General features: G+C 40.0%; 1 protein-coding gene across 1 annotated transcript in view; it reads right to left on the bottom strand.

Moving 5' to 3' along the window:
- xpo5 (exportin 5) overlaps nucleotides 1–21,132 on the bottom strand; it is a 42,007-nt gene extending 20,875 nt beyond the window's left edge. The window contains exons 1-16 of the mRNA XM_089117317.1: nucleotides 20,888–21,132; nucleotides 19,008–19,129; nucleotides 17,515–17,587; nucleotides 17,284–17,421; nucleotides 15,983–16,165; nucleotides 15,872–15,898; nucleotides 13,473–13,658; nucleotides 10,209–10,285; nucleotides 5,386–5,415; nucleotides 5,196–5,289; nucleotides 5,028–5,111; nucleotides 4,808–4,933; nucleotides 4,633–4,723; nucleotides 2,640–2,768; nucleotides 1,148–1,221; nucleotides 914–1,069 (exon numbers count right to left, since the gene is read on the bottom strand). Coding sequence (XP_088973443.1) covers nucleotides 914–1,069; nucleotides 1,148–1,221; nucleotides 2,640–2,768; nucleotides 4,633–4,723; nucleotides 4,808–4,933; nucleotides 5,028–5,111; nucleotides 5,196–5,289; nucleotides 5,386–5,415; nucleotides 10,209–10,285; nucleotides 13,473–13,658; nucleotides 15,872–15,898; nucleotides 15,983–16,165; nucleotides 17,284–17,421; nucleotides 17,515–17,587; nucleotides 19,008–19,129; nucleotides 20,888–20,989 — 1,692 coding nt within the window. The 5' untranslated portion in view covers nucleotides 20,990–21,132. The remainder of the gene's footprint in view (nucleotides 1–913; nucleotides 1,070–1,147; nucleotides 1,222–2,639; nucleotides 2,769–4,632; nucleotides 4,724–4,807; nucleotides 4,934–5,027; nucleotides 5,112–5,195; nucleotides 5,290–5,385; nucleotides 5,416–10,208; nucleotides 10,286–13,472; nucleotides 13,659–15,871; nucleotides 15,899–15,982; nucleotides 16,166–17,283; nucleotides 17,422–17,514; nucleotides 17,588–19,007; nucleotides 19,130–20,887) is intronic.
- Nucleotides 21,133–26,594: the final 5,462 nt, after the last annotated feature.

The raw sequence follows: 26,594 nt of genomic DNA, 5'->3' as shown, positions 1-26,594 counted from the left end.
GTATGTATTTTCAATGGCATATTATACACTCACGAGAATACTTTATTACTTGAAAGAAGTAAATATACATTAATGAGCACATATATTTTTGAAAGAACCAAGTGTTTTTAGCTAAGAATAAACTAAAAGAGTTACACAGTGTAGCTTTAATAACAGCAGAGAGAATACAACAAATCTTGGGGAGAAGGGGAGAGAATACAGGGGGTTTTGAACCACATTCAAACTCACATATTTCGGATTGATTGTTTCTAGATCATTGTAGATGTATTACCAGACCACAGGCAGGGGGCTTGACATTAAAGAGCCCCTATCATAGCATTTCAAATGTTCCTATTTTTGTTTTGGGAGTTCCCAAAAACAGTTTAACGTGCATGCAAGGATAAAAAAAAACCCTTTATTTGTCTTATAATACGCATTTAATTTGACCTGATTAGCTCAACGACTCCCAAATGATTCGTTCGACGATTCATTTGCCCCAAACACCTCCTTTGAGTGACGCGAATAATACTGTAAGTCTCCCCTCGCCTCGCCTCACTCACTCAATTCATTTACTTCGGATTAAAATTGGTGTTACAAGTCTTGAATTTCGGTGTGAGTGTGTGTGTGTATTGCACATAATTTCACTCGATCCCGCAGATTTTGCTCTCACACCCGAAGTGCTCGCACTTAAAGCCACCACTCGGTGCTAAATTGTTAAGCACCGATTATCGCACTTAAACAGTCAAATACACACAAAATAATGTCAAAATGCTGTTCTGGGCCAGCATTTACATAAACAGTCAGTTATTTTTTTAAGCGAACGTAAATAGTTGAGACGGAAACATGTGTAACAGTATTATGGGTCGGTGCATTAACTTAATATGACCAGACCGTAGAGCTTTACAATTTTGAAACACCAGATTATATCGCTTACCTTAGAGAGTACTTGGGGCAGGAAGTGAGGTTGGTGTTTGACGAAGGGAAAGAGAGTGGATATGATGGTAAGGACACAGGACAGAATGAGAGGGTCTCTTGTCTCATAGTTTACAACCGTCTGCAGCAGCTCCATGCCCTCATCTATGGGAAGTTTCTAAAGGAGCGGGAAAAAAGCCTCAATAGCAAGATCCGCTTTAAATCCCTCACCATGAAAGATATTTGATGGTCTTGCCTCTTTTTCGAGGATTTTGAAGAGCTGTCCAAATACACTTTCAGTGAAGAAAGTCATGGCATCCCACTGAACCGCTGAAGGGTAGAGAGCAGAACAGAGAACCTTATCTATCTTAGCTTCAACAAAAAAGACCCAAATGTAGCCATGTTAAAGGGATACTCCACTTTTTTGGAAATAGGCTCATTTTACAACTCCCCCAGAGTTAAACAGTTGAGTTTTACCATTTTCAAATCCATTCAGCCAATTTTCTGATATTTAGAAGAATATCAGTAACCAGACAGTATCTGGTCTCATTGACTTCCATAGTAGGAAAAAAAATATATACTATGGCAGTCAATGAGACCAGAAACTGTCTGGTTACTGACATTCTTCTAAATATCAGAAAATCGTCTGAATGGATTCAAAAATGGTAAAACTCAACTGTTTAACTCTGGGGGAGTTATAAAATGAGCCTATTTCCAAAAAAAGTGGAGTATCCCTTAAAGGAACGTTCTAAGGTAATACACAAGTATTGATTTTGAAGTGTTGATTATTGTCTGTGGTAACCAACACTATCTGTTGTGTATAATCTGTGTTTTAAGTCTATGAATTAACTGAATGACCAAATGAGGCGGCGCCTCATGAATGAAAATCTGTAATGTAAATCAAACTCAATCTCATTCCACAATGAGTAAAAGCGTGGTGACATAGGTACACTGATCCACCAAAACATTAAAACAAATATGCAGCCAAAACAGCTCTAAAGGGTCAGTTCACCCAAAAATGAAAATGTCATTAATGACCTTGCCCGTCAGACCTCCGTTCATCTTCAGGACACAGTTTTAGATATTTTAGATTTAGCCCGAGAGCTTTCTGTCCCTCCATTGGAAATGTGTGTACGGTATACTGTCCTTGTCCAGAAAGGAAATACAGACATCATCAAAGTAGTCCATGTGACATCAGTGGGTTAGTTACAATGTTTTGAAGCGTCGAAAATACATTTTAGTCCAAAAATAACAAAAATTAGGACTTTATTCAGCATTGTGTTGTGGATCCGGTTCTGTTGTGGATCCGCGTTCAGTGCCGCTGCTGACGTGTGTCTGGTCGTCCGTGTATTCGGGTTCAAATAAATACGCCTGGGCAAAAAAATGCAAGTGTTCCTCTGTGTGGAAATACTTAGACGTGTTTGTGAAGATTGTTTTGTACAGCGTGCGTCTCCCTCAGACTGTAACTGAAGCTCAGTAATAGCAGACACACGTCAGCCAAGTCACTGAGCGCGGATCCACAACACAACCGGAAGACAACACAATGCTGAAGTCGTAGTTTTTGTTATTTTTGGACCAAAATGTATTTTTGATGCTTCATAACATTGTAACTAACCCACTGATGTCACATGGACTATACAGTGATGATGATGATGTCTTTATTTCATTTCTGGACAAGGACAGTATACCGTACATGGTGACAGATTAAAGAGTACCAACCATAAAGAAAGTGTAGTAACAATACTCACATGTTGTGTTCCCAGTATCTATAGGTGTGTTGATCTGATACTGAGCCCACTCCCTTGCAATTTGAAAGGCCTCAAACGAGACAATTTTGCAAGCCAGACGAACTGCTTCCCCCTGATGAGCCCTGAAAGCTGTTTAACAAATATTGTTAAGGGGTAAACCCAACCGGGGAAAAAATAAATCTTTAAAAAAAAAAATTAAAAAAAAGAATTAGGTAGTATTCATATTATTTCTTTGTGATCATTTTGAGATTCAAACCATTTTACTTCTGCCATACCTTTATACATCACACAGGGCATGCACTGGTTGGTGGGGGATTTTTTGTTATACATTTTCCTAACTGTTATTTATTTTCCAAACGACATAAAATTCAATCACATTATATTTATCATCCGCCTACTAGTCATGTTCTCTCCTGTCCTCTGCAGTCAGCAGGATGACGCAAATGTGCCATCCACATTTCTCTCGACAAAATCAATAACTGGAACCTTTAATCTCTCTCTCACACACACACACACACACACACACACACACACACACACACCCTGTGGTGAAACAAGCTACGGATTGATCTGACTGCACTGACACTATTTGATGAGAACTGAGCTGGAAGATGAAGATGTCTGAGCTGGAAGATGTCTTCATTGTTTAATGCAGAGCTGCTTTATAGCCGAATTGAACTAATTTAATAATTGATGATCTTTACACTGAAACTGAATCAACCATGAACTGGCTTCAGCTGAACAATATGTAAGGATTTTGTAATAGAATATCCAAAAATAACTTGCACAGTGTGATATATTTCCTGCAATTGTGCACTTACAATATCCCAAAAGTCTCCAAAGTCCTTTTATTTCAGAGAAATTCCAATTTTAAATAAGTGGCCGTCCCGGAAAAAAAAATGTCGTCTAATGTCGCTATCCTCGGCTACCCTTGTTTCCGCTCGTATTGCCATAGCCATGACGTAACCATGGCGACAGACGCGGAAAACTGCGTAGTGCGTAACGTTTAGCGGCACCCAGTTCTTGTTTCGTTCAAACATAGACCATGGCAAGAAGACTTTGGGAAAAACAAGGAGAACTAGAATGAGGATCAATATCAGCGTGATGTTTTTGAGATGCCGAGAGCTAGCGTCCGAGACTGACTTCCACTCGCCACTCCGCAACTAATTTGGACTTGACAGAACTTCACGAGTCACGACTTTACAGCTTTATTAGACAGGTGAGCAAAAGTACATAAAACAAATCAATGTTATAACTTTATTTTGACATGATGAAATGTTAGAATATAGTCAGTATGTTATTCTTATGTTGATCTAGCTGCTAGTTTCGTATAGCAAACGAACTACAGTAACACGTAGAATGACATTATAACTTTCAACACACATTTAAATGCCGTTTAGTGTGATAGTGTAACGTTATTCCAACTGGAACAGCGCTGCGTTTCCCTCACAAGTTTAATTCATCTAATAAACAGACCTGTGTGAGTAATCCAGCACTTGCGTGTAGTTCAATAGGATGAAATTTCCTTATTCTTTTATATCCACAGGACTCGCGTGTGATATTTGTATCTTATTAGCAATCGCGACCTGCTTCATACCACTGTAATGTTATAAAACATGAGTGTTTTCACTAATCCTTAAACATTATTAGATCCATCAGCTTGACAGCAAGTCCCATCATTCAGCTTGTCACTGCGTCACATACATACGCCTTTGTTATTGTTGGAAACGGCGCCCTCTTGTGACCAATAAATTACATATTGTAGCTTTAAGAGTTGCTTTACAGACCATTTGAGCAATGTTTGCATCATTGATCACTGTAAAGTGCTGCTTTTAAATAATCCGTATTTTGCGCCAGGAAAATAAAGGTGACTTGATTCTGCAACTTTTAGATCCGACATATGAACTTCTGGGTTGATAATCTCATCTGTGAATTTGATTATCAATGATTGGGAAAATGTTTAAATACTACTAATTAACCAATAATAACTCACAATTAAAGCAGCAGTTGAAATCTTCGTCACTATCAAAGTCCACTCTGGAGAATTCACAACCTGGACAATCATTCTTGGAGGGAAATCCAGTCTGTAAAAGGCAAACAATTAAGTATGATTAAGTATGACAACAATTACTCAAAACTGCTCTGTGTCTGGGATTCAAAGCACTTACTTTCACAAGATTGGTCCTCGCTGATCTTAAATATTTGATGGTCATTTGGCAAATTATAGGATCCTTCGATAAAACTTCATGTCGGAATAAGTTTCCCCAGGTCATTTGCGTAGAAGACCTCAGAAACTGTTTTGAATAACATCAAATATGGAATGCAATATTTAGTTACAATTCTTGGTTGACCAATGAGTTTCACCGAGTGGCTATAATGCAGTTAAACCTGGCTGGGATGAGTAGTAAAGGCAAGAAGAGCTTCCATGTATTTATTCAGATTAGCAGGAACTTGTACTTCGACATCTGAACCCTGAAGAGAACAATAAAAATCTTCTGCATAAATGGACAAAGGGATAAATGATACACAACAGTGATGTTCATGCGATCCCCTCACCACTAGAGAGCAGATTTGGCTACCCAGGGCGCAGAGAACCTGACACAGCCTCTTCAAAAAGGTGTATCTTCTTTCCACGATGGCACCTGATGATCTGAATTGGACGACGCACGGTTTTGGTTAAAACTAACAGGAGAGAACTCGGTTGTTCTAAATTATGTTGGTTTTTAAGAGAAAAATGTAAACTCACGGATCACACAGAGCAGCACCGTCTGCCGACCTATATTCAAATAAAATCCAAACAGCATTTTGCAGTCAATCGAACAGTATCCAAGTCATTTAGAGCAGGGTTCCTCATATCTGTTCCTCCAAGGCCACTGTCCTACAGAGTTCAGTTTCAACTAATCAAACACACATGAACAACCTAATCAAGGTTTTCAGCTATTAAAAAAATATCAGGCGAGTTTGATCAGGGTTTAACAGGGATGCAAACACATGTATGGTCAAAAAAGGAGAGAGGTAATAGTAGCTCTCGCCAACGGAAAATATCCCAATACTTACATTGCCACCAACCCTGGCCCACCCATTGGCACACATAGTAAACATGTTTTAGCCTTTAAATCATTTTTCACAAAAAAAAAGGGTTTTATAAAAACCAAACCTCACATATTTCAGCCTTTAAATCATTTTTCACAAAAATAAAAGGTGTTATAAAAAGATAAACCTCCCATATTTCAGTCTTTAAATCATTGTTTATAAAAAGAGTGAGATAAAAGCTTATCTTTTATTATTAATAGTAAAATACGGTCCGATTTTCCCATGGCGTCTGTCGTTGCTAAGCATCTATGCACAAGGGCTGTCAATCTTCCTCTGTAATACTATTCGAATTCCATTCCATATTTTATGTAATATTCGAATAATATTTGAATATTAAATGCTCATCCTATTATTAATATTTACGAAATAACACATTCTTATGGATCGCCAATGCCACTATATCCTGTGGTTGTTGTTACACATTCTGTCCACTAGAGGGAAATCTAACTTTACTAATAAACATTTAGATCGTGTCCATAAACCGGGGGGAACTTCCGGGAGGCTTAGGATGTCTGTATGGGAAACGCATAGGGGAAACCCCGATGATAGCCTATAGCTTGGATAACGTGCACAATTAAATCAAAAACGTTATTGTTCATTAGACGAAACAAAAGCATTTCATTTTCACATGCGTGTAAGCCGCGAGAAAGACGAGATTGCATTTTTTTTTTTTAAATATATATAAAAGCATTATTCGAATAGTAACTTCAGCATTCGAATAGTATTGATTTTTTAAATATTCGAATTTCGGAATTCATTCCAACAGCCCTACCATGCACTGCGCTCTCCACAACGACAAAGAAGTTTTAGTAGCTAATAGATTTACCACCGAAAAACGCTTTCTGTAGCAGCTACAAGATTTATTCACGGTGAAGAGAAAAACACCGATAGTATTTAGGCGCACCCCCAGCTTTCAATGGTGGTTGGTTCTTGTCACATGAAATGCAGTGCACTGGCGGCATTCTGGAAAAGTTTTCATCTCGCTGCGCCTGGAAAAAAAATCACTTCAATTATGAGTGCGCTTACCGCGCGCCTACATTTGAAATATCGAACTTGAGAGCGCAAAAGACAATTTAGTCTTTAGTCTCAAAACTCACGCACAGGATACAAAAGCAAAAAACAGTATACATGGACAGAATGTCATCCACGTGCGGGTGCATTTCTGCACAGTGAGCGATAGGGGTGTAAGAAAAAAAAAATCGATACACTTGAGTATCGCGATATTTTATTTTGCAATACTGTATCGATTTTCAGAAACGCAATATCGATTTTTTTTTGGCTATGCATAGACACACCACTAGCCTAACGTTTGCTAGAAACAACATAGCTATGGCTGAACCCCGTGTAAAGACCGGCTCCTGCTCTATTCCTTTCAGCATGTTAATCAATGAGTGCGTTCATTCACACCGCAAGCAGTAGCCGCGCGTAAGTGTCGAGCAGGACCGTCGCGTGAGCAACAGTGAAACGGGGGTTTCGGCAGAGAGTCTATAAGGGCGTTGCACACCAGACGAGAAGCTCAGCGCCACATCTTTAAAATTCGAACACATTATTCTCTATGAGTGTACACACACCGGCGGCGCCATTCAGCGTCTGTCCGCGGCGCCCAGCAACGCCTCAGGGCCGTGTTCAAAATCCTGCTGCGCCACAGAGCGGCATTTACATAGTGTAACAAGGTTCAGGGAAGAAGGAGGCAGGAACCGGATAATAATCAAAAATAAAAACTTTATTTAAACAAAATAAACAAACAAAATACCTGCCTGCAGCCCCTCACGGACGACTGCTGGCTACCGAAAATAAAATATAAAATACCGGCCAGCAGCCCCTCGCGGACGACTGCTGGCTTACCAAATAAAATATAAAACACAAACAAAAGCAGGCCTGTTCCTCTCTCCCTCATCCACTCCGTCGCTCCCCCTTTATGGCTCCGCTCCTTCGTGAGAGATGCGAGACCGGTGTGCTTCACCGGTGCTGCTCATTAGCAATCGCACCACCGGCCTCGCGACTTTCTCTCACGTCCCTCGGCCGTCCTGCTCACCACATACCCCCATCACCCCTCACAGGCCGGGGGGTACACCCGAGACTGTGCCTACTCCCCCTCCCGGCGGCGGTGATCCCTAGGGGGTATGGATCGACAAGCCGAGGGAGACGGAGACGGAAGCACGAGGAGCGACGGACACGAGAGAGGGGAGAGAGAGAAAAAAAAAAAATTGGTCCGGCTCCCACAACGCGCTGCCATCTTGTCCCTCACCAGCTGGGCGATCTCCTCCGCGGTGCCCGGCGGCGACGCTGGATGGCCCTCGGTGAACGCCTCGACGCTCCCCCGCCCCCGGTGGATGGCGACGGCTCCTCGGGTGCCTTGGGCAGACGGCAGGAGTCCCCCGCTCCCTGCTCCTCCCCTTAACTGGTGGATGGCAGCAGGCTCCGGCCCACGGCAAGCGGCGGTGACTCCTCCTCTCCCTCCCGAACGGCAGCCGCCCCTCCATTTTCCAGGCGGTCGGCGGCGAGCTCGGGCGTCCCACCGGCAACTCATCCCAGCGCCCCGCCTCGAGCGTCCATGGCCGCGAGTCCCCCGCTCCCTGCTCCTCCCCTTCACTGGCGGACGGCAGCAGGCTCCGGCCCACGGCGAGCGGCGGCGACTCGCGCACGATGCTCGATGGCACCGCGGATTCCCGACAGCAGCGAGGACCCTCGGACAGCGCGTTCCTCCCTCTTCCCGGGTTTCGGCACCAGTGTAACAAGGTTCAGGGAAGAAGGAGGCAGGAACCGGATAATAATCAAAAACAAAACTTTATTTAAACAAAATAAACAAACAAAATACCTGCCAGCAGCCCCTCACGGACGACTGCTGGCTACCGAAAATAAAATATAAAATACCGGCCAGCAGCCCCTCGCGGACGACTGCTGGCTTACCAAATAAAATATAAAACACAAACAAAAGCAGGCCTGTTCCTCTCTCCCTCATCCACTCCGTCGCTCCCCCTTTATGGCTCCGCTCCTTCGTGAGAGATGCGAGACCGGTGTGCTTCACCGGTGCTGCTCATTAGCAATCGCACCACCGGCCTCGCGACTTTCTCTCACGTCCCTCGGCCGTCCTGCTCACCACACATAGTTTTATATACAATTTAAATAATTTTTGTCTCAAATCGTTGCTAATATACAGGTATACTGACTTCGCCCTATCCTGCAAAATGCATTTAGTTTCGCATCCATTATCAGAAATCAGCTGCTTGAATGACAATTGCTGATGTTATTAGATTTTTCATGTGAGATTCTCAATTCATTCAGTTAACGGATGCTCTGAGGTAAAGTTTTCAGACTGCAGACTCAGCAACGATTGTATTTAATTGTACAGTACAATCATAACATACAACAGACATTACCTTCATTTCATGTCATTAAACATTACAATATGGCTGGCCATACACTGATGAGAAGGTGCGCGTCCAGTGTGGGATACCTAGAGTTGTCCTACTGCGCTTCTCGTCCGGTGTGTGACACCCTAAGTCTATCAAGTTTATGACCAACTTCTAAAAACACATTTACGTTTTTGTAATGAACCTGTGAACCACAATCCCAAACTGGTAGTTTGATTTTCTGAGTATTAAATTGTTTACCTAAAGTAAACTTGTTTCAATTTAATTCACATCATGTCTTTTTTTTAATATTGCTTTTTCTAAAATTATAGTCCTACTTAAAAAAATAATCCCAATATATCGCCTTATGGACAGTATCGAAATATATTGCAATATATTGAATCGTGACCCATGTCTCGTGATACGTATCGTATCGCCAGATTCTTGCCAATACACAGCCCTAGTGAACGGGCACGATGCCATCCTCGCGCGTGGCCCCTTGACGAGCTACCTCCAATCAGGCCAGGAGCTAGTGGAAGAAACACTAGTGATTCACGCTTGCGCACATACTGCTGTTTTGGACTGCAGTGTTCTGATTTGATTATTTCCTTTACTTGTTTGGTGGAGGCAATCCAGAATAACTGTTGGTGAAATTATAATCAGACCCGCCAAAAAAATATATAAATGGTAAATGGACTGCATTTATATAGCGCCTTCATAGACCTAATGGCCACCAAAGCGCTTTACAGTTTGCCTCACATTCACCCATTCATACAATCTTTCATACACCGACGGCGGTGTCAGCCATGCAAGGCGCCATCCAGCTCGTCGGGAGCAGCTGGGGTTAGGTGTCTTGCTCATGGACACCTCGACACTTGGTCAGGTGGAACCGAGGATTGAACCACCAACCTTTCGGTTCGTAGACAACCCACATGAACCACTGAGCCACTGCCGCCCATATCTTATATATCTTCAGATCTGCACGATTCACACAAGTCACCCAAACTGACATGAAAAAAAGGCGGGAGGCACCAAAAAGCGTGCTGTTTGCATCCCTGGTTTAAGCTAAGCAAGGCCAGATTTGGGGAACCCTGATTAAGAATAAGCTTAGACGTTTACTTACTGTGCCGCAGACAGGATATAGTTCATGGCGACTTCATCAAAGAGTAACATAAATGGCTTTCTCTCCTCTAACTTTCCCTGTGGGAGTAAAGAATTTGCTCAATCAAAAAAACTTTAACTGATCACTTACACTCTTGACTCTAAATAGCACTACAATTAACTAGTCAGGGATAGACATTAAAGGGATAGTTCGCCCAAAAACGAAAGTTCTGTCAGTTTTTACTCACCCTCATGTTGCTCCAACCCCGTAAGACCTTCGTTCATCTTCGGAACACAAATTAAGATATTTTTTATTAAAACCGAGAGCTATATCACTCCTCCATAGGCTAAACTTGTTCCCCGAAAAGTTATTAAAGACATCCTTAAAATAGTCCAAGTGACTACAGTGGCTCAATCCTAAATTTGAGAAGCGACGAGAACACTTTTTGTGCGAAAAAAAACCCAAAATAACGACTTTATTCAACTATTAATTTTCTTCTCTGTGGGCCTCGAGTGAGTTTACTAGTGTAACAGCGTAAGCTTCTGTTGTTGTACATCACACACATGACCAGCGTCGGCCAATAGTGAGCCTACGTGTGACGCAGCTCTACGCTATCACACTACGTTAACTGATTAGAGACCCACAGAGAAGGAAATGAAGTTAAAATAAAGTCGTTATTTTTGTTTGTTTTTGCGCTAAAAAAGTATTCTCGTCGTTTGATAAAGTTAAAGGGTTAGTTCACCCAAAAATGAAAATTAAGTCATTAATTACTCACCCCCATGCTGTACCAACCCCGTAAGACCTTCGTTCGTCTTCGGAACACAAATGAAGATATTTTTGATTAAATTTGAGAGCTGTATAACTACCACATTGGCTCCTAAGGGACTGCCTCTTGACGGCCCAAAAAGTCAATGAAGAAAATGTTTAAATATCCCAAGTGACTACCGTGGCTCAACTATATGTTTATCAAGCGACACGAATACTTTTTGTGCGAAAAAACAAACAAAAATAACGAGTTTATTCGACTATTTTTTTCTTCCTTGTAGGCCAGAACGAGACTTCCTTAGATTTCCACGACGCATGCGCGAGATTTGCGATCTGCGTACACAGCTTACACTACTTCAGATCGCAATTCTCGCGCATGCGTCGTGGAAATCTATAAGGAAGTCTCGTTCTGGCCTACAAGGAAGAAAAAAATAGTCGAATAAACTCGTTATTTTTGTTTGTTTTTTCGCACAAAAAGTATTCGCGTCGCTTGATAAACATATAGTTGAGCCACGGTAGTCACTTGGGATATTTAAACATTTTCTTCATTGACTTTTTGGGCCGTCAAGAGGCAGTCCCTTAGGAGCCAATGTGGTAGTTATACAGCTCTCAAATTTAATCAAAAATATCTTCATTTGTGTTCCGAAGACGAACGAAGGTCTTACGGGGTTGGTACAGCATGGGGGTGAGTAATTAATGACTTAATTTTCATTTTTGGGTGAACTAACCCTTTAAGATTGACCCAATGTAGGCACTTGGACTATTTTAACGATGTCTTTAATAACTTTTCTGGGCCAACAAGTTTCAATCCCTTAGAAGCCTATTATATGGAGGACTCAGATTTAATAAAAATTATCTTAATTTGTGTTCCGAAGATGATCGAAGGTTCACACGGGGTTGGAACAACATGAGGGTGAGTAAAAACTGAGAGAATTTTCATTTTTGGGTGAACTATCCCTTTAACGTTTTTGCTCACCAACCAATAAGGCTAGTGGTTTTCCAAAGTTACTAGTTATAGGGGATTATCACGCTGATACGTAGGACTTCCAGATTCAGTGATCTTTGCGCACTGCCATTTCCGCTGAATTACCGATCTCACTGGCGAACTGATGACCCAGACAGCAAACTGACATTGAATCAACGTGGAAACGACGTCTCTCATGACATTGAAACAACGTTGATTTTGCTCATCGAATTAATGTTTTCGGCATTCTTCAAAGCTAAATGAAAATCGAAAAATGGTTTGCTTTCATAACGTTGAAACAACGTTGATTTCAGGTTGATTTTCCGTTAGTTTTGAAAGAATGACGCGTCTGACGTTGGTTCAACGTTAATTCGATGAGCAAAACAATGTCAGATAAACGTTGTTTCGATGTCATGTTTCCACGTTGATTCAATGTCAGTTTGCTATCTGGGGAAGGACTACACTAAGTTTATTTATACGGCATCCCTGGTAAATTAGTCTGATTCACTAAAGTGCCGGCAGCAAATAAACTTGCTACCCTGTTTTATTTTAAAGTTTTAATCCACTTCTTCCTTAAACTCCATTGACTTTATGCCCAGCTGCACTACTTCCTGAACTTCAGCCAGCTCCTTGTTTCCTGTCTGCCATTATTGGCCAAATTAATTAATTCAGGTGTGTCTGATTATTGTTGCCATGACTACTGAGGTCAAGCACACCTGAATTAATCAATTTGACCAATAATGGCAGAAAGGAAACAAGGAGCTGGCTGAAGTTCAGGAAGTAGTGCAGCTGGGCATAAAGCCCGTTCAGTCGGGAATCCATGAAAACTTACATAGGGTTGGCGTTGTTGGTTAGATTTACAAAGTGGAACAGAGCAGTGACACATATAGCCTTCGTCTCAGCCATTGTTGAACTGCGTCAGAAGTGGACATGCACAAAGTTGACAAATCCTGCCCATGAAACCCAAAAGCGTGATAATGCCCTATTCAGCATTTTCTCTGGCCACAACATTGACACCATGCGGAGAAACTGCCAGGTAGATATTTTAATATCTCATAATTTGTCAGCAGGTATATTAGACTGCTTTCACTTTAAGACCTGACACACAGATCTATTATGCTGTTACGCATGCATTTTCTCCCTCAACTCTTTATGTTCACTTAAGCAGGGAAAAATAACTAAATCTAGCACTGTAACGACTGAGACAAATCAGACGCAAGCATCCGTTATATTGAACAAATAATCTTTAAAAACCCCTCACCAACCACAAAACAAGGTGCTAAGGTGTCTGCACAACCCACAAAGTACTGGAACCAGGCATCTGCTTGCCATGGTTTTACAACTTATAAGCATGCAACCCTAACCCTATTTACAAAACACAAAAATTGGTCAGTGCACACTTTGAAAATCATTTCTCTGTACTTTTATCAGTTAAATAAAGGTTTTAGAGAGAATTAACAAATTTTAAATGAATAAAATAAATAAATGGAAAATGTTATTTCAGAAAAGCAGCTGAAAAGAGAAAGTAGTATAATGTAAATACAGCAGTCACTCACTTTCCTACTAATGGCAATTAGCAGACACTCGGCAGCCTCTAACTGAAGATCGGGTTCACTAAGCAACAGGCACAAGATCTCCAAAAGACGGCAGTTTTCATTGGTGATGTGGCTCAGAGCAACCCAATCAATGTAGCCAGCCAGAGTGTTGAGAGTGGCCACACCAACTCGCCAGTGAGCTTTTGTCTGGGAGTAAAAGACAAAAATCAGAGCTAACTTCAGACAAATACGCGACTAGACGGTGGAGGTAGAGCAGATAGATTACATTAAGAAACTGTAGAAAGCATTAAAAATTAAAAACTTATTTTTTTTATTAACCTAAATGCAAAACCTGCAAAAAGCAAATATGGTGCCAAGCAAGACAGTCCCAAAAGTGCCATTAATTCATTACCCGAGAACAGCTCGATTAATTGTTAAAAGCAATTAAAAGCGTTTAACTATTTATTTTAAGGTCATCAGAGGCATTTGGTGCATATCTGATTAACTCAAAATGATAATATTGCAAAGGTTCCTCCACTTGGCTTTTGTCCATTAAATAAAGTATTCCTGTGACCCAAGAATATTTTTTATAATTCGTTATTCTTATTTTAAATCTGTTCGTTTCTCAAAATGCATGAAAGGAAAATTCTATTAGCCTAAGCTCTGTAAACAACAGATTAACAAACTCATTTTAAGAGCAGAACGCTCCCATTAGAGGACGTACATCTGTGAAAATAACTCTGGTCCCTCACCAGTGATAATTCATACATGTGTGTGTGTGTGTGTGTGTGTGTGTGTGTAAAGTAGTCAACATTTTAAGTGGATAATAAACGTTCAAAGTTGTCCAAAGACAAGGAAGTGTAGTGTTCAAAATTCATGCATAACTTTGATGAAAGGTTTTGATTCACTTCAATTGTTGACTACTGTACACATACACACATTTTTCCCCCTTACACACAAATTCTGAAAACAGAAGAGTAGAAATGGCCATTTATTTCTAAATGATGATAGTTCTGATGTAAAAATCCTATTAAAGTACAAATCAGGGGAAAAAAACAATTCTTGACTCCTTTAATAATGCATTTTTTCTTTTTTAAAGGGAAAAGGTGTTTTCAATGATGAACCTAACGATTTGAATATTTGGTTATAAAAAAATGATTAAAATAAAGCATTTTCCAAACTCGGCGCAAACCATATTAGATGTAGGAGAGTAGACCAGATCTCAGATTTTCAACAATTTTGGCTTCGGTACGATACCAGAACCTAACATCTCAGTACCAACACTAATCGATACCACAGTCGAAATAAAGTATCAATTTCACTGAATTGAAATAATTTTATTAAAAACACTGCTTGAAACTCTCCACTACCAAATATGCAAAGAAATAGTATCAAACTGTAAAAAAATAAATAAAATCAGTCAAGGAACATACAGTAGATAAAATTTTGTTTAAAAAAAAAAATCCTTGAAATGATACAATTACAATAGGTTAATATATATAATAATAAAACTGATGTGACATGTAAACCATTAGCTGTCATGCATCAACAGATGCATCTCTGGTTTATGTTTTGGGTTCATATAATGCATTGCATAAAGTAATGTTAACAGGCACTTATTATAATTATATTACATTTTTAAGTCATTTTATTAATGATTGATCTAGATTAAGAAATGCTATAATATTGTTAGGTCAGGTTACATAATGAATGTTGACAAACTTAGCTTAATTGTAATATTAGTAATATTCATATTACTACTGTTACACTCTCTTTCTCTCTCTCTCAGCTTATTCCTCAGTGGGTCGCCACAGTGTCAGTAATATGCTATATCACTTTTATTCTATATTCATTCAAATTAAATTAATATGTTTGTTTGAAAGTGCAAAAATTAATTGAATTGGTTCTAGCGTGTAATGCACAAAGATTTGAGCTTTTGTGTTTAAAGTATCATATTTAATTGATAAGTTCTTATGTATGTGCTCTGTTCAGTGTTCAATAAAAGTCTAAATTAAATCAGTTGAACGATGACCTCACCCGTCGATCTCTGAACTCTTTGAACAAGTCAGGATGAGCATACTGCTCTCTCTATTTATTGACTTCTGGCGTCAATATACCGACAAATTGAACAAAATTATGATATTGTACCGTTTGAAATATATTATATACCGGTATTTTTGAAGTATCTTTGATCGGTATACACCGCACATCCCTAAACAGACTACATTCGAAACTGGCTCTTGAAAATGTAAAAACTTGGGGTTTCTAGGTTCAAGCAATTTCATTTAAGCTTTGGTCAGTCTAAATCCGGGGTTATCTTTATTCATGTCACACTGTACATTTTTAGATGAACCTTTGAGAAGAACAGCACTAACTCCCTCACAAAAAACTGATAAACAAAGATGATTAGACCCACTCACCTTCAATTCCAGACCAGCAACACATTTCTAGAAAACAACATGAATAAATCCATTATGTGACCAGACTGTAGAAAAAGCAGACAAATCATTAAAAATGTCTGAAGAACTCACCAACTTGTTGTACTCGTTCACATGAAGCTGCAGAATGCCAAGCAGGAAGGTGAAGATGCTGTCCATGTTCTGCGTAAGGGTTTGCTGGATATCTCGCCGTCTTTGAATGGGTAATGTCTGAAATGTGATCACGTCCTCGGCTAACCGCAGCAGGACAAGCATTACAAGTTCTGTCTGAGCATCCTAAAGAGATTACAATGTGATTGTTTATTCAAAAAGACAATGGTTATTTGCATGCAAAATGCTCATCGAGTAGCAGATCAACAGAATGCTCTCACTCCTGAAGATTTCTGTTGAGTTTAGTTTTTTCAACCGTGCACATTAAAGGAGTAGTTCACTTTTTAAAAAAACTTTTGCTGATAATTCACAATTCACTCGCCCCCATGTCATCCAAGATGTCCATGTCTTTCTTTCTTCAGTCTAAAAGAAATTAAGGTTTTTGATGAAAACATTCCAGGATTTTCTCCATATAATGGACTTCAATGGGGTCCAAACAGTTCAAGGTCCAAATGAGAGTTTCGGTGCAGGTTCAAAGGGCTTTAGACGACACCAGGCGATGAATAAGGGTCTCATCTAGGACCCTTCGAGTCATGACTCGAAAAAAGATTTGTTCATTTTGATGAACGAGTTCGAACAGGAGAGTCACGAACGCTCATCACAGAACAGAACAGGGCGAGCATTTGTGCTTATAAAACTTAAACTTTGTTATTTATTTTTTAAATGACCGATCGTTTCGCTAGACAAGACCCTTATTCATCGTCTGGTGTCGTTTAAAGCCCTTTGAAGCTGCACTGAAACTCTCTTTTGGACCTTGAACCGTTTGGACCCCATTGAAGTCCATTATATAGAGAAAAAAAATCAAAAACCTTCATTTCTTTTCGACTGAAGAAAGAATGACATGGACATCTTTGATGACATGGGGATGAATAAATTATCAGCAATCGAATTGTGAAATTTGTGTCTATTCCCAGCCCTAATAACCATAGAGTATAAAATCCAAATTATTCAATATAAATTCTCGGTATAGCATTGGACTCGGCGGAAGTAATCCAGCATCTTTAGACATTCACCGGAAATACCCGAGCCCATTGAAAAAGAACGTTTCGTTACAATATTATCAGTAGTAGTTTACGGTTTACCCGAAAAAGTGCTTATGTTACTGTAACACCAACACTGGTGGACATCCATTTTTCAATTAAATTAGCGCAATTCTCAGGGACTAAACTCTGACAGGAAGGCCTAACTTCAGGAGCAGGATGAAGCAGACCTGTCCTACAACATCAAGCCGAAACTCTTCATACCCCCATAGCAGCCAGAGCCTCCATCTCCGTCAGCATGTCGGGCCAGTGCTGCGGCCACTCTCTCTTGATCATCTCTACTACTATGCGTGAAAGTGCATCCTTAACATGACATTCCTCTTGCAGAATTGGGTGTGTACCCTAAAACAGGACATTCAGCCATATGAATCAAAAAGAAATCTTCACAATGCATGCAATAGGTTAATTGAGTAGAGACACTTCCAAGATGCTCACATCTGACAACAGGCCCATGGTGCAATTCTTCAGCCGGAGCTTTTCTTGTGGTGCCATGTTATTCCACTGAAACCTGTTCATAGAAGAATGTGTAAATCAGTTTAATGTTCAATGTTCACATCTGCCTATTTTGGGATATCGCATAAAATAACCAGAATGGAAAAAAAATGTAAATAAAAAAACTCATACGTTCAACTTAGGCAGATTTTTATTTGTTGTTAATCCAATAAGACAACACGTATAAACTATGAAGGAAAAACATTTACTGATTGACACTGCCTAAACAGAGAATGTGATTGGATAACAGGACTAACCAGAGAGCCAATCACATCGCGCAGCATCTCAAATGTTGGTTTGGTGGTTCTGAAACATCCGAGTCAAAGTCTATCATCAGAATGCCGTGTTTCGTGTTTCCCATACATGATTTATTTGTGGCGGCTCACCACAATATCAACATTGACCGCCACAAATAGATTTTAGTGTTTCCCATTGATTGACTGTGGCGTTAAATCTAACTTCTCACTATATCATAAAAGGCCTTTAAATGTCGTGTTTTGCGCCATTGCTGTCAAACAAACTAAAATTGAAAGCGCAATAAGGCTTTGTGTCCTTTAATCAAAGGACTGTGTCTGCACAAATTCACGGTGAATGAATGCATCTGTTCATGTGCTGAGTTTAGCGTGATTTGGGATCACAGTTGCATTGTCGATGATTATTTCGCTAGACTTGTTTTTAAACTTATTTTCCGTCAAAATAAAAGCTCACAGGTTTCTCTCATTATAGAAATTAGGACAATTTATTTTTCAGTGCATTTGTTTTATAATGTATGGCTATTACGGTCATAGGAATAATATTATAACAGCATTATTGTGTAGTGTAATGTAGACAGACTCCATATCACAACTAAAAAGAGGTTTGAGTCTCCTTTAAAGTTCAGGTACAAGTCAATGCACTGACTTTTTTCTGTGTTTTCACACAATTCTTAATGTTGAAGTCTCAAAGTGCACCAGATTGATTAATTTAACTTTAAAATGTGCAATATTTTCTTACGGGGGAGCATGACCCCGGACCTCACTAGAGGACCGAGGTACATCTACAACAGAATCCCAAAATCCTGTGGGAAACGCTGAATGGTTAGATTATTTTTCCTTCCCAGGAGCGTATCGCACGATAGCGTTTCCAAAAAAACAGCATTCGACCGCAAGATAACATGACAGCGTTTATTGCATTTCACCTGCAAGATATTTATGATATACAAAAGAAAGCCACAGCGGCTTCACCGACTGTAGAAACATATTTATTCCGCACCATTTTCCTAGGAAGTGACGATTTTATTCTCTTGAACACATGGGGTAGAAATAGTGCTTTTTCACAATTGTTTCACATGCTACACTAATTCTGCACACAAGGTCAATTCTCAACTTGGGATGGAAACATAGGGTAGCTATTGATGTACACACACACACACACACACAAGTTTTTTAGACACTTACTTGACTACATGCTCCAGTATCTGCAGCCCAAAGTGTCTGACCACTGCCGTCTGTGATTTCTCCGCTAACTGAAGTCCACATTCAACGCAGAAGGGACTTTTGTCTTTGAAATCTTCAATAAACTATAAAAACAACAAAAACAATAAAACATTTAACAACAAATTTACTAAGCCTATATTAAATCTGCTCATAATGTCTCCTCAGAATATTTGAACTGAACCGCTCAATATGGATTCGTTTAGATAACTTTAACAACTTTTTGAAGAATCAATGGTAGTTGCGTAAATGTCAATGGAGGGACAGAAATTATCATTAAAATATCTTTATTTGTGTTCTGAAGATGAGTATTGCAGGTTTGGAATGACATGAGGGGTAGTGAATGAAGACACAATTTCATTTTTGGGTGAAACTAACCCTTTGACTATAATATTTGAATCCCTTTGGTCTTGCAATGACAATAATATACATCCATGTCATTGTGTGTAACGTTATCCGTTCTACTGCATCCCTTGATGAATGATCAAGTCAATCAATGTGCATACAATATGTTATGTATGCTATTAGTGTTGTCAAAAAACTCGGTACTTCGGTACCAAGTCGGTACTAAAAAAAAAAAATGTTACGGTACCAGCTTTTCTAGGTACCGAATACCAGGTTCGTCCAGTTCTGTTCTAGACGCGATGTCTGAAACGTGCACAGTTGCGTCCTCTTCATAACGCTGATATGGCTCTCTCTCTGAATCCACTTGTTGACACGAAAGGAGGAAAGAGCCACATATGGAAATATTTTGGATTAGGCTAATGTCACGTTGCCATAAGAGGCCGATTACATGCAAATTCGCAATTTCAAATATAGGCGTGATTCAAGCGCGCTCCTAATAAAAACTCGTTGGCGTTGCATAGCAACGACAGACGCCGCGTGAGAGCAAGCGCTTTGGAAAGAATAAGCACGCGCAAAAATACAATTAAAAAACACGCGCGACATGTGAACGGCCTCTAAAGTGCTTTCGGGGTAGTTTTACGAGTACATGAGCACAGTAGTATCCAACCAACACCAGAGTACTACTGGTATTAGTATTGTCATTTAATGTCAGTGCCAGTTCTAGGCGTATTCTTGCCTTTATAACTCAGCAGGTTTAAAAAGCCTTTTTAAAATTAAATATGAATTCAGTTTTAGATTAATAAAAGGACAGTCAAGTCAAATAAAACATGTTTTATGGTAATGCTACAAAGATACCATTCATAAACATTACTTGGTTATCAACGCATTGAGTGAACAATATATTTTTACAACATTAATTAATGTTTGAAAATGTTATTTATTACAAACACCTGATTGTTAATGTTTGTTCACTTAATTCATTGTGCATTAAATAAATAATGGATTAAAACTTTACAAACAACTTTAAAAATGTGTTAGTGTATAATATTGTTTATTTTAGGTCATTTTATCTAATCTTTTTCTAAAGTGTTTATAATACAAATGTACAGTTTCCATACTTGTAACCGTGATAAACACTTAAATATATGTAAATTTAAACTAAGCTTTGGTACCGAAATTGGTACCGAGAACCTTGAATTTTAACTGGTATCGGTACCGAATACTGAAATTTTGGTACCGTGACAACACTATATGCTATGCGATATCCCATTGACACAATGACGCCTAGTGCAACCTTATTGATTGATATCGATAAGGTTAATATTAAAAAGCAACACATGCGAACATAAACATAAACAAAATAAGATGACGACTTGGTCGTTTGAATAATGAAATGAAAACGGGATTTTCCAAAAATGTTATTTCAATGTGACCTCCATAAAATGGATTTACGTATTAATACATACATAATAACCTTGTTATTGTATTTGATAATTCACCTTAAGGGCCTCCAGGCGGTATGTCTGACTGGATTCTGCCTCCATCATCACATTCACAGCCTTTATAAGCTCATCGCACAAAGCACGTATCGGTTCGGCCATGGCTTTAAGCACGTCCAGCAGACGGAATGTAAAACACCAGTCGACTAGTAAAATGTTACTGCACGCTTCGCTACTAGTTCAGCCTCTTTGGATGTGCATTAAACAAAACGTGGTAGGTCTCTGCTGTCTGTGGACCGCCTTAATCAAGATGGCGGAAGTTGCGTTCCCTCTGGGGATTGTAGTTTTTTAATGTTGTTGACAAACGCCACGTTAGTTTTGCATTGGCTATTTGCTGATGCGTCTTTCTGTCTCTTTTCTATTGAAGCGACATTCTTACAAATATAAAAATACTACAGTTAGTTTAAATAATATTCAACAATTGTATATCATAATGGTCGTATGTGTATATGACTATCAGACGGTGCCCATTTAAAAATGCCTCTCGCCTCGTTTTCAAACATGCAAGATCACTTGATTTTAGTTTAGAAAAAACGTTGTAAAGTTATATGTGATTTTTTTTTTACGGCACAAATCCACAAGCTGTTTTCTTGTTAATATTAATCCCCATTAAAACCAAGTTTTTGAAGTGCTTTTTTTGTTTTTTAGCATGAATGATAAGCTTAGTGTGTTAGCTGGTCCAAAACAACAAAATTTGCATTCAAAACTCACCTCTAACTTCTGCAAGGATCAATGAATCAAAAAAATTCACTCTGAGTCTGCACTTCAGCTTCTCAGCAGATTTTTTGTCCAGTCAAATGCACTGTATAATTGAAGTGTATCGCCCCCTTCATTATTTAGAGTTGAAGTTAAAACTGAAGCTAGAATCAGTCACTTTTTTTGTAGCCTAATATTTTCTACATGGTAAATGCATAGACATAAAATTAAAGGTGAATGCATAGTGAATGACACATGGGGTTGTAGGAGCCATTGTATGGTACAGTTTTTTTTTATTTGTCCACGAGATGGCGCTGTTACTGTGTATTTGAGCACCAGTCAGAGCACCGTTTTTGACCGCAGTCACCACACTGCAGCATAGCTCGTAAAGTGAGATGCTCTCTAATGCTGTCTGGTATGTAGGGCCTATGTATGTATGGATTTGTGTGTTGCTACCTTTTTTTATGGTTGCAACGTGTATGAACAAGGGGATAGGTAATGATTCAGGCAGTGCTTTCCATTGGGGCGAATGAAGTCTGGTTTCATGTTAGTACAGATCGGAACATCCACCCCCACCCCAGTCGAAAAGAAATTAAGGTTTTTGATGAAAACATTCCAGGATTTTCTCCATATAATGGTCTTCAGTGGGAACCAAACGGTTCGAGGTCCAAATGAGAGTTTCGGTGCAGCTTCAAAGGGCTTTAAACGACACCAGACGTTGAGTAAGGGTCTTATCAAGCGAAATGATCAGTCATTTAAAAAATAAATAAAAAAGTTTAAGTTATATAAGCACAAATGCTATCCTTGCTCTGTTCTGTAATGAGCGTTCGTGACTCTCCTGTTACAAACTCGTTCATCAAAATGAACAAATCTTTTTTCGAGTCATGACTCGAAGGGTCCAAGATAAGACCCTTATTCATCATCTGAAATCGTTTAAAGCCCTTTGAAGCTGCACTGAAACTGTCTTTTGGACCTTGAACCGTTTGGTTCCCAATGAAGTCCATTATATGGAAAAAAAAATGCAGGAATGTTTTCATCAAAAACCTTAATTTCTTTTCGACTGAAGAAAGAAAGACGTGGACATCTTGGGCGACATGGGGGTGAGTAAATTATCAGCAAAAGTGAACTACTCCTTTAAATAAAATCTTAAATGAAAGCAAAGAGTCGTGAGAAAATTAAATGCATCATGAGATGAGCCACTAATTCTCTCTGTCAGTAAAGTTAACCAAAGAACAAAGGGAACAGAAAATATTACTAACTGCTCTTGATTAAATAACGTTTGAAGCTGTTTATGTAAGGTTTGTTTTAAGTTCACTTAAATTATAGTTATAGTTAAGTAAGTTATATTTTTGAAGCCTAATAAATGTTTAAAATTTGTGAATCATTTTTATCGAGACATCAGTAGCTTGAATATCAGTGATACTGGCCTTCTTTCATAAACAGAAGCCATTAAACAATTATTTTAAAGCGTTAGTTCACCCAAAAAATGTAAACTCTGTCAGTTGTCAATCTTATAAACTTAATATTGAGCCACTGTAGTCCCTCGGACTATTTTAACGATGTCATAACCTCATAACTTTTGGGCCGGCCACTTTCGATCCCTTGAGAAGCCTATGGAGGAGTGATCCAGCTCTCAGATTTAATAAAAAATATCTTAATTTGTGTTCCGAAGATGAACAAAAGTCTTACTGGGTTGAACAAACACACTGTAAAAAAAAAAAAAAAATTATGATTTGTAATCACAACATGTTTTCTTATGTCAAATCAACTTAAATCATTTATGTAGTTCAGATAACATATATAGCCCACTATTCTTTTTTTTTTTAGAAAAAGACATTATCATTATAGACCATTTTGCAAGATGTAAACAACACTGGTCCAGAAACACTTCCTGTTTCAGTTTGTAACTGTTTTCTTTATTTCACATGTAAAGAAAAAATCTTAAAGATGTTTTAAGGTCCCTTTTTGATTCAGTTCTATATGTTTTGTTGGTTGTATTTTATCCCAGCTTTTAGGCCTATGTAGTGTTAAAAAACTGAAAAAGGAAGTGCTTCTGGACCAGTGTTGTTTACATCTTGCAAAATGTTTTTTTGTTTCACCATAGTCCCTAAATGTATACGTCCAGGAAATGGGATTCAACTCGAAAACATTTTCCCCCATTGTGCCACCCTACCTTCTCAAACCAAAGTTCAGCAAGGGACTTGATCTCTGAAGTGTATTTACCTCCTGAAAGGTAAAAATACAATAAACCTCTAAGGTTTGAATTCCTATAATTAGGCCTAATTATAGGAATTCAAACCTTAGAGGTTTATTGTATTTTTTTAAAATAGGGATTTAGCAGCTTTTCACTGGAGCAAATCCTCTTTAAGAGACTTGATCTCTGTAGCTTATTCACGCCTTAAAAGGTACATTTTATATATTACTTGTTGCACCCTTGTTTCTCAGGTGTTCACATCTTAACCGTCACAGCCATATCTACTAATATAACAATAAATAATCTTTTGAAAAATATAATAGCTTAGTGCTTTTCTTTGGATTTTGGTGTGAAACTGAACATTTTTCATGATATTCATCTATATTCTGTTTTTAGATGGTTCACTAATCTGAAATTATAAGAATATTTAATGTTGAACACATAATAATCCCTTTTAAAGGTTCTTTAAATATTTATTCAATTATCAGCATTGTTTTTATTAATATTTTGGTTTGTTATGAATCAGCATGAAAATGTATATTTTGGTCAATAAAATAAGTGCAAGAACAGGTTTGGAACACATTACAGCAGGATAACGTGTTAGGGGAATGTTTTCGGATACAACACACCTCAAAACCAGCGAAGAGGCTTAAAAGACATCTATTAAAAACTGTTAAAATACATGATCTTAACACTGTTTATAATCCATTGACCACTATTAGTACACCATTCATGGGTTTATCTCGCCCAAAAGTGTAAACATTGAGCCTCCCAGACATCTAAACATTGAAAGCGAATGGGGCATTGAGATGCTTTAAACTTCAACGGATGCTTCAATACAATAGAAAGATGAACGTACCATAAATATTTAATTTAATGTGTCAAATGTACACAGCCAAAGACATTTGTGAAACTTTTTTAAATCAGCGGTGCAGAGGCACTTCAGGGGCCAATCCGATTTCAGCTGGGGTCAGACCCCTGGATCCGCCTCTTCATTTAAGGCAATAATATGCACCTTTTAGGGGTAATTGAAATACGAAGGTGTACCTTTTAAAAGAATTTTACCTTGCGTCAGCTTTTGTACATATTACTCTATGAATGATCAGCTCCCATGACGAAACATTCAACACCGGTCATAGATCTGATAATGCTCTTGTAAGATATGAGATTCTTCCTGATTTCCTGTTCGTCGAATTTAATCAGTTACCATGGTAACATCATTCATTGCTATACTATTTACAATCTTAAATGTCCTGGCATAATATTGACCAAGTTTGGTGAGAAATGTATTTATCCCCTCGATGGGGTACAATAAATACAAGTGGCAGAATCCCTGTTGGGGGAGAGCTTATGTCTTTAATATTGAAAGTTGTCCAGCTTTACGAGAGCAATACATGTTCATGCACCCTTTAGGCGTAATTGAAGTACAAAGGTGTACCTTTTAAGAGAAAATTCTCTTATGACAGCTTTTGTACATATAAATCTATGAATGATCAGCTCCCATGACGAAACATACTCAACCGGTTTTATATCAGATAATGCTCTTCTAAGAAATGCTTGAATGCTCTATAATGCTTTAATTTCCTGAGTCCGCTTCAGCCCCAGAGTTCAGCCTATAGTCCGATCCTGACTCCCAGCCCAGAGACCAATCCCGCTCCAGAGTCTGCTCCCGCCCAGAGACCAATCCCGCCCCAGAGTCTGCTCCCGCCCCAGCGTCCCCTCCTTCCCCAACGTCCCCTCCTTCCCCAGTGTCCCCTCCTGGCCCAGCATCTCCTCCTGCCCCAGTGTCCCCTCCCACCCCAGTGTCCGCTCCCACCCCAGTGTCCGCTCCCACCCCAGTGTCCGCTCCCACCCCAGTGTCCGCTCCCGCCCCTGCATCCACCCCGCCCCAAAATCCGCACCCGCCCCAGAGTCCGCACCCACCCCAGAGTCCGCTCCCGCCCCTGCATCCGCCCCGCCCCAAAATCCGCAGCCGCCCCAGAGTCCGCACCCGCCCCAGAGTCCGCACCCACCCCAGAGTCCGCACCCGCCCCAGAGTCCGCTCCCGCCCCTGCATCCGCCCCAAAATCCGCACTCGCCCCAGAGTCCGCTCCCGCCCCTGCATCCGCCCCAAAATCCGCACTCGCCCCAGAGTCCGCTCCCGCCCCTGCATCCGCCCCAAAATCCGCACCCGCCCCAGAGTCCGCACTTTGACTTGAGTGTTTCTAGTTTTCTCGACCACAGCGCTGTCACCAGTGCTTCCCTGGTGGCTCCCTGAGCGGTCTACACCTTTCTGGCTCCCTTTGATGCTGGTCCCTTCCAGGCTCCTTGAGCTACCAGCACCTCTCTGGCTCCCTTTGATGCTGGTCCCTTCCAGGCTCCTTGAGCTACCGGCACCTCGCTGGCTCTCTGTGATGCTGGTCCCTTCCAGGCTCCTTGAGCTACCGGCACCTCGCTGGCTCCCTGTGATGATGGTCCCTTCCAGGCTCCTTGAGCTACCGGCACCTCTCTGGCTCTCTGTGATGCTGGTCCCTTCCAGGCTCCTTGAGCTACCGGCACCTCGCTGGCTCCCTGTGATGCTGGTCCCTTCCAGGCTCCTTGAGCTACCGGCACCTCACTGGCTCCCTGTGATGCTGGTCCCTTCCAGGCTCCCTGAGCTACCGGCACCTCACTGGCTCCCTGTGATGCTGGTCCCTTCCAGGCTCCCTGAGCTACCGGCACCTCACTGGCTCCCTGTGATGCTGGTCCCTTCCAGGCAACCTGAGCTACCGGCACCTCACTGGCTCCCTGTGATGCTGGTCCCTTTCAGGCTCCCTGAGCTACCGGCACCTCGCTGGC

Source organism: Pimephales promelas, chromosome 11, assembly GCF_988280905.1.
Source record: "Pimephales promelas chromosome 11, fPimPro1.hap1.1, whole genome shotgun sequence".
Lineage (NCBI taxonomy): Eukaryota > Metazoa > Chordata > Actinopteri > Cypriniformes > Leuciscidae > Pimephales > Pimephales promelas.
The sequence above is the reverse complement of the archived record's forward strand: the minus strand, read 5'-3'. Positions and strand labels throughout refer to the sequence as shown.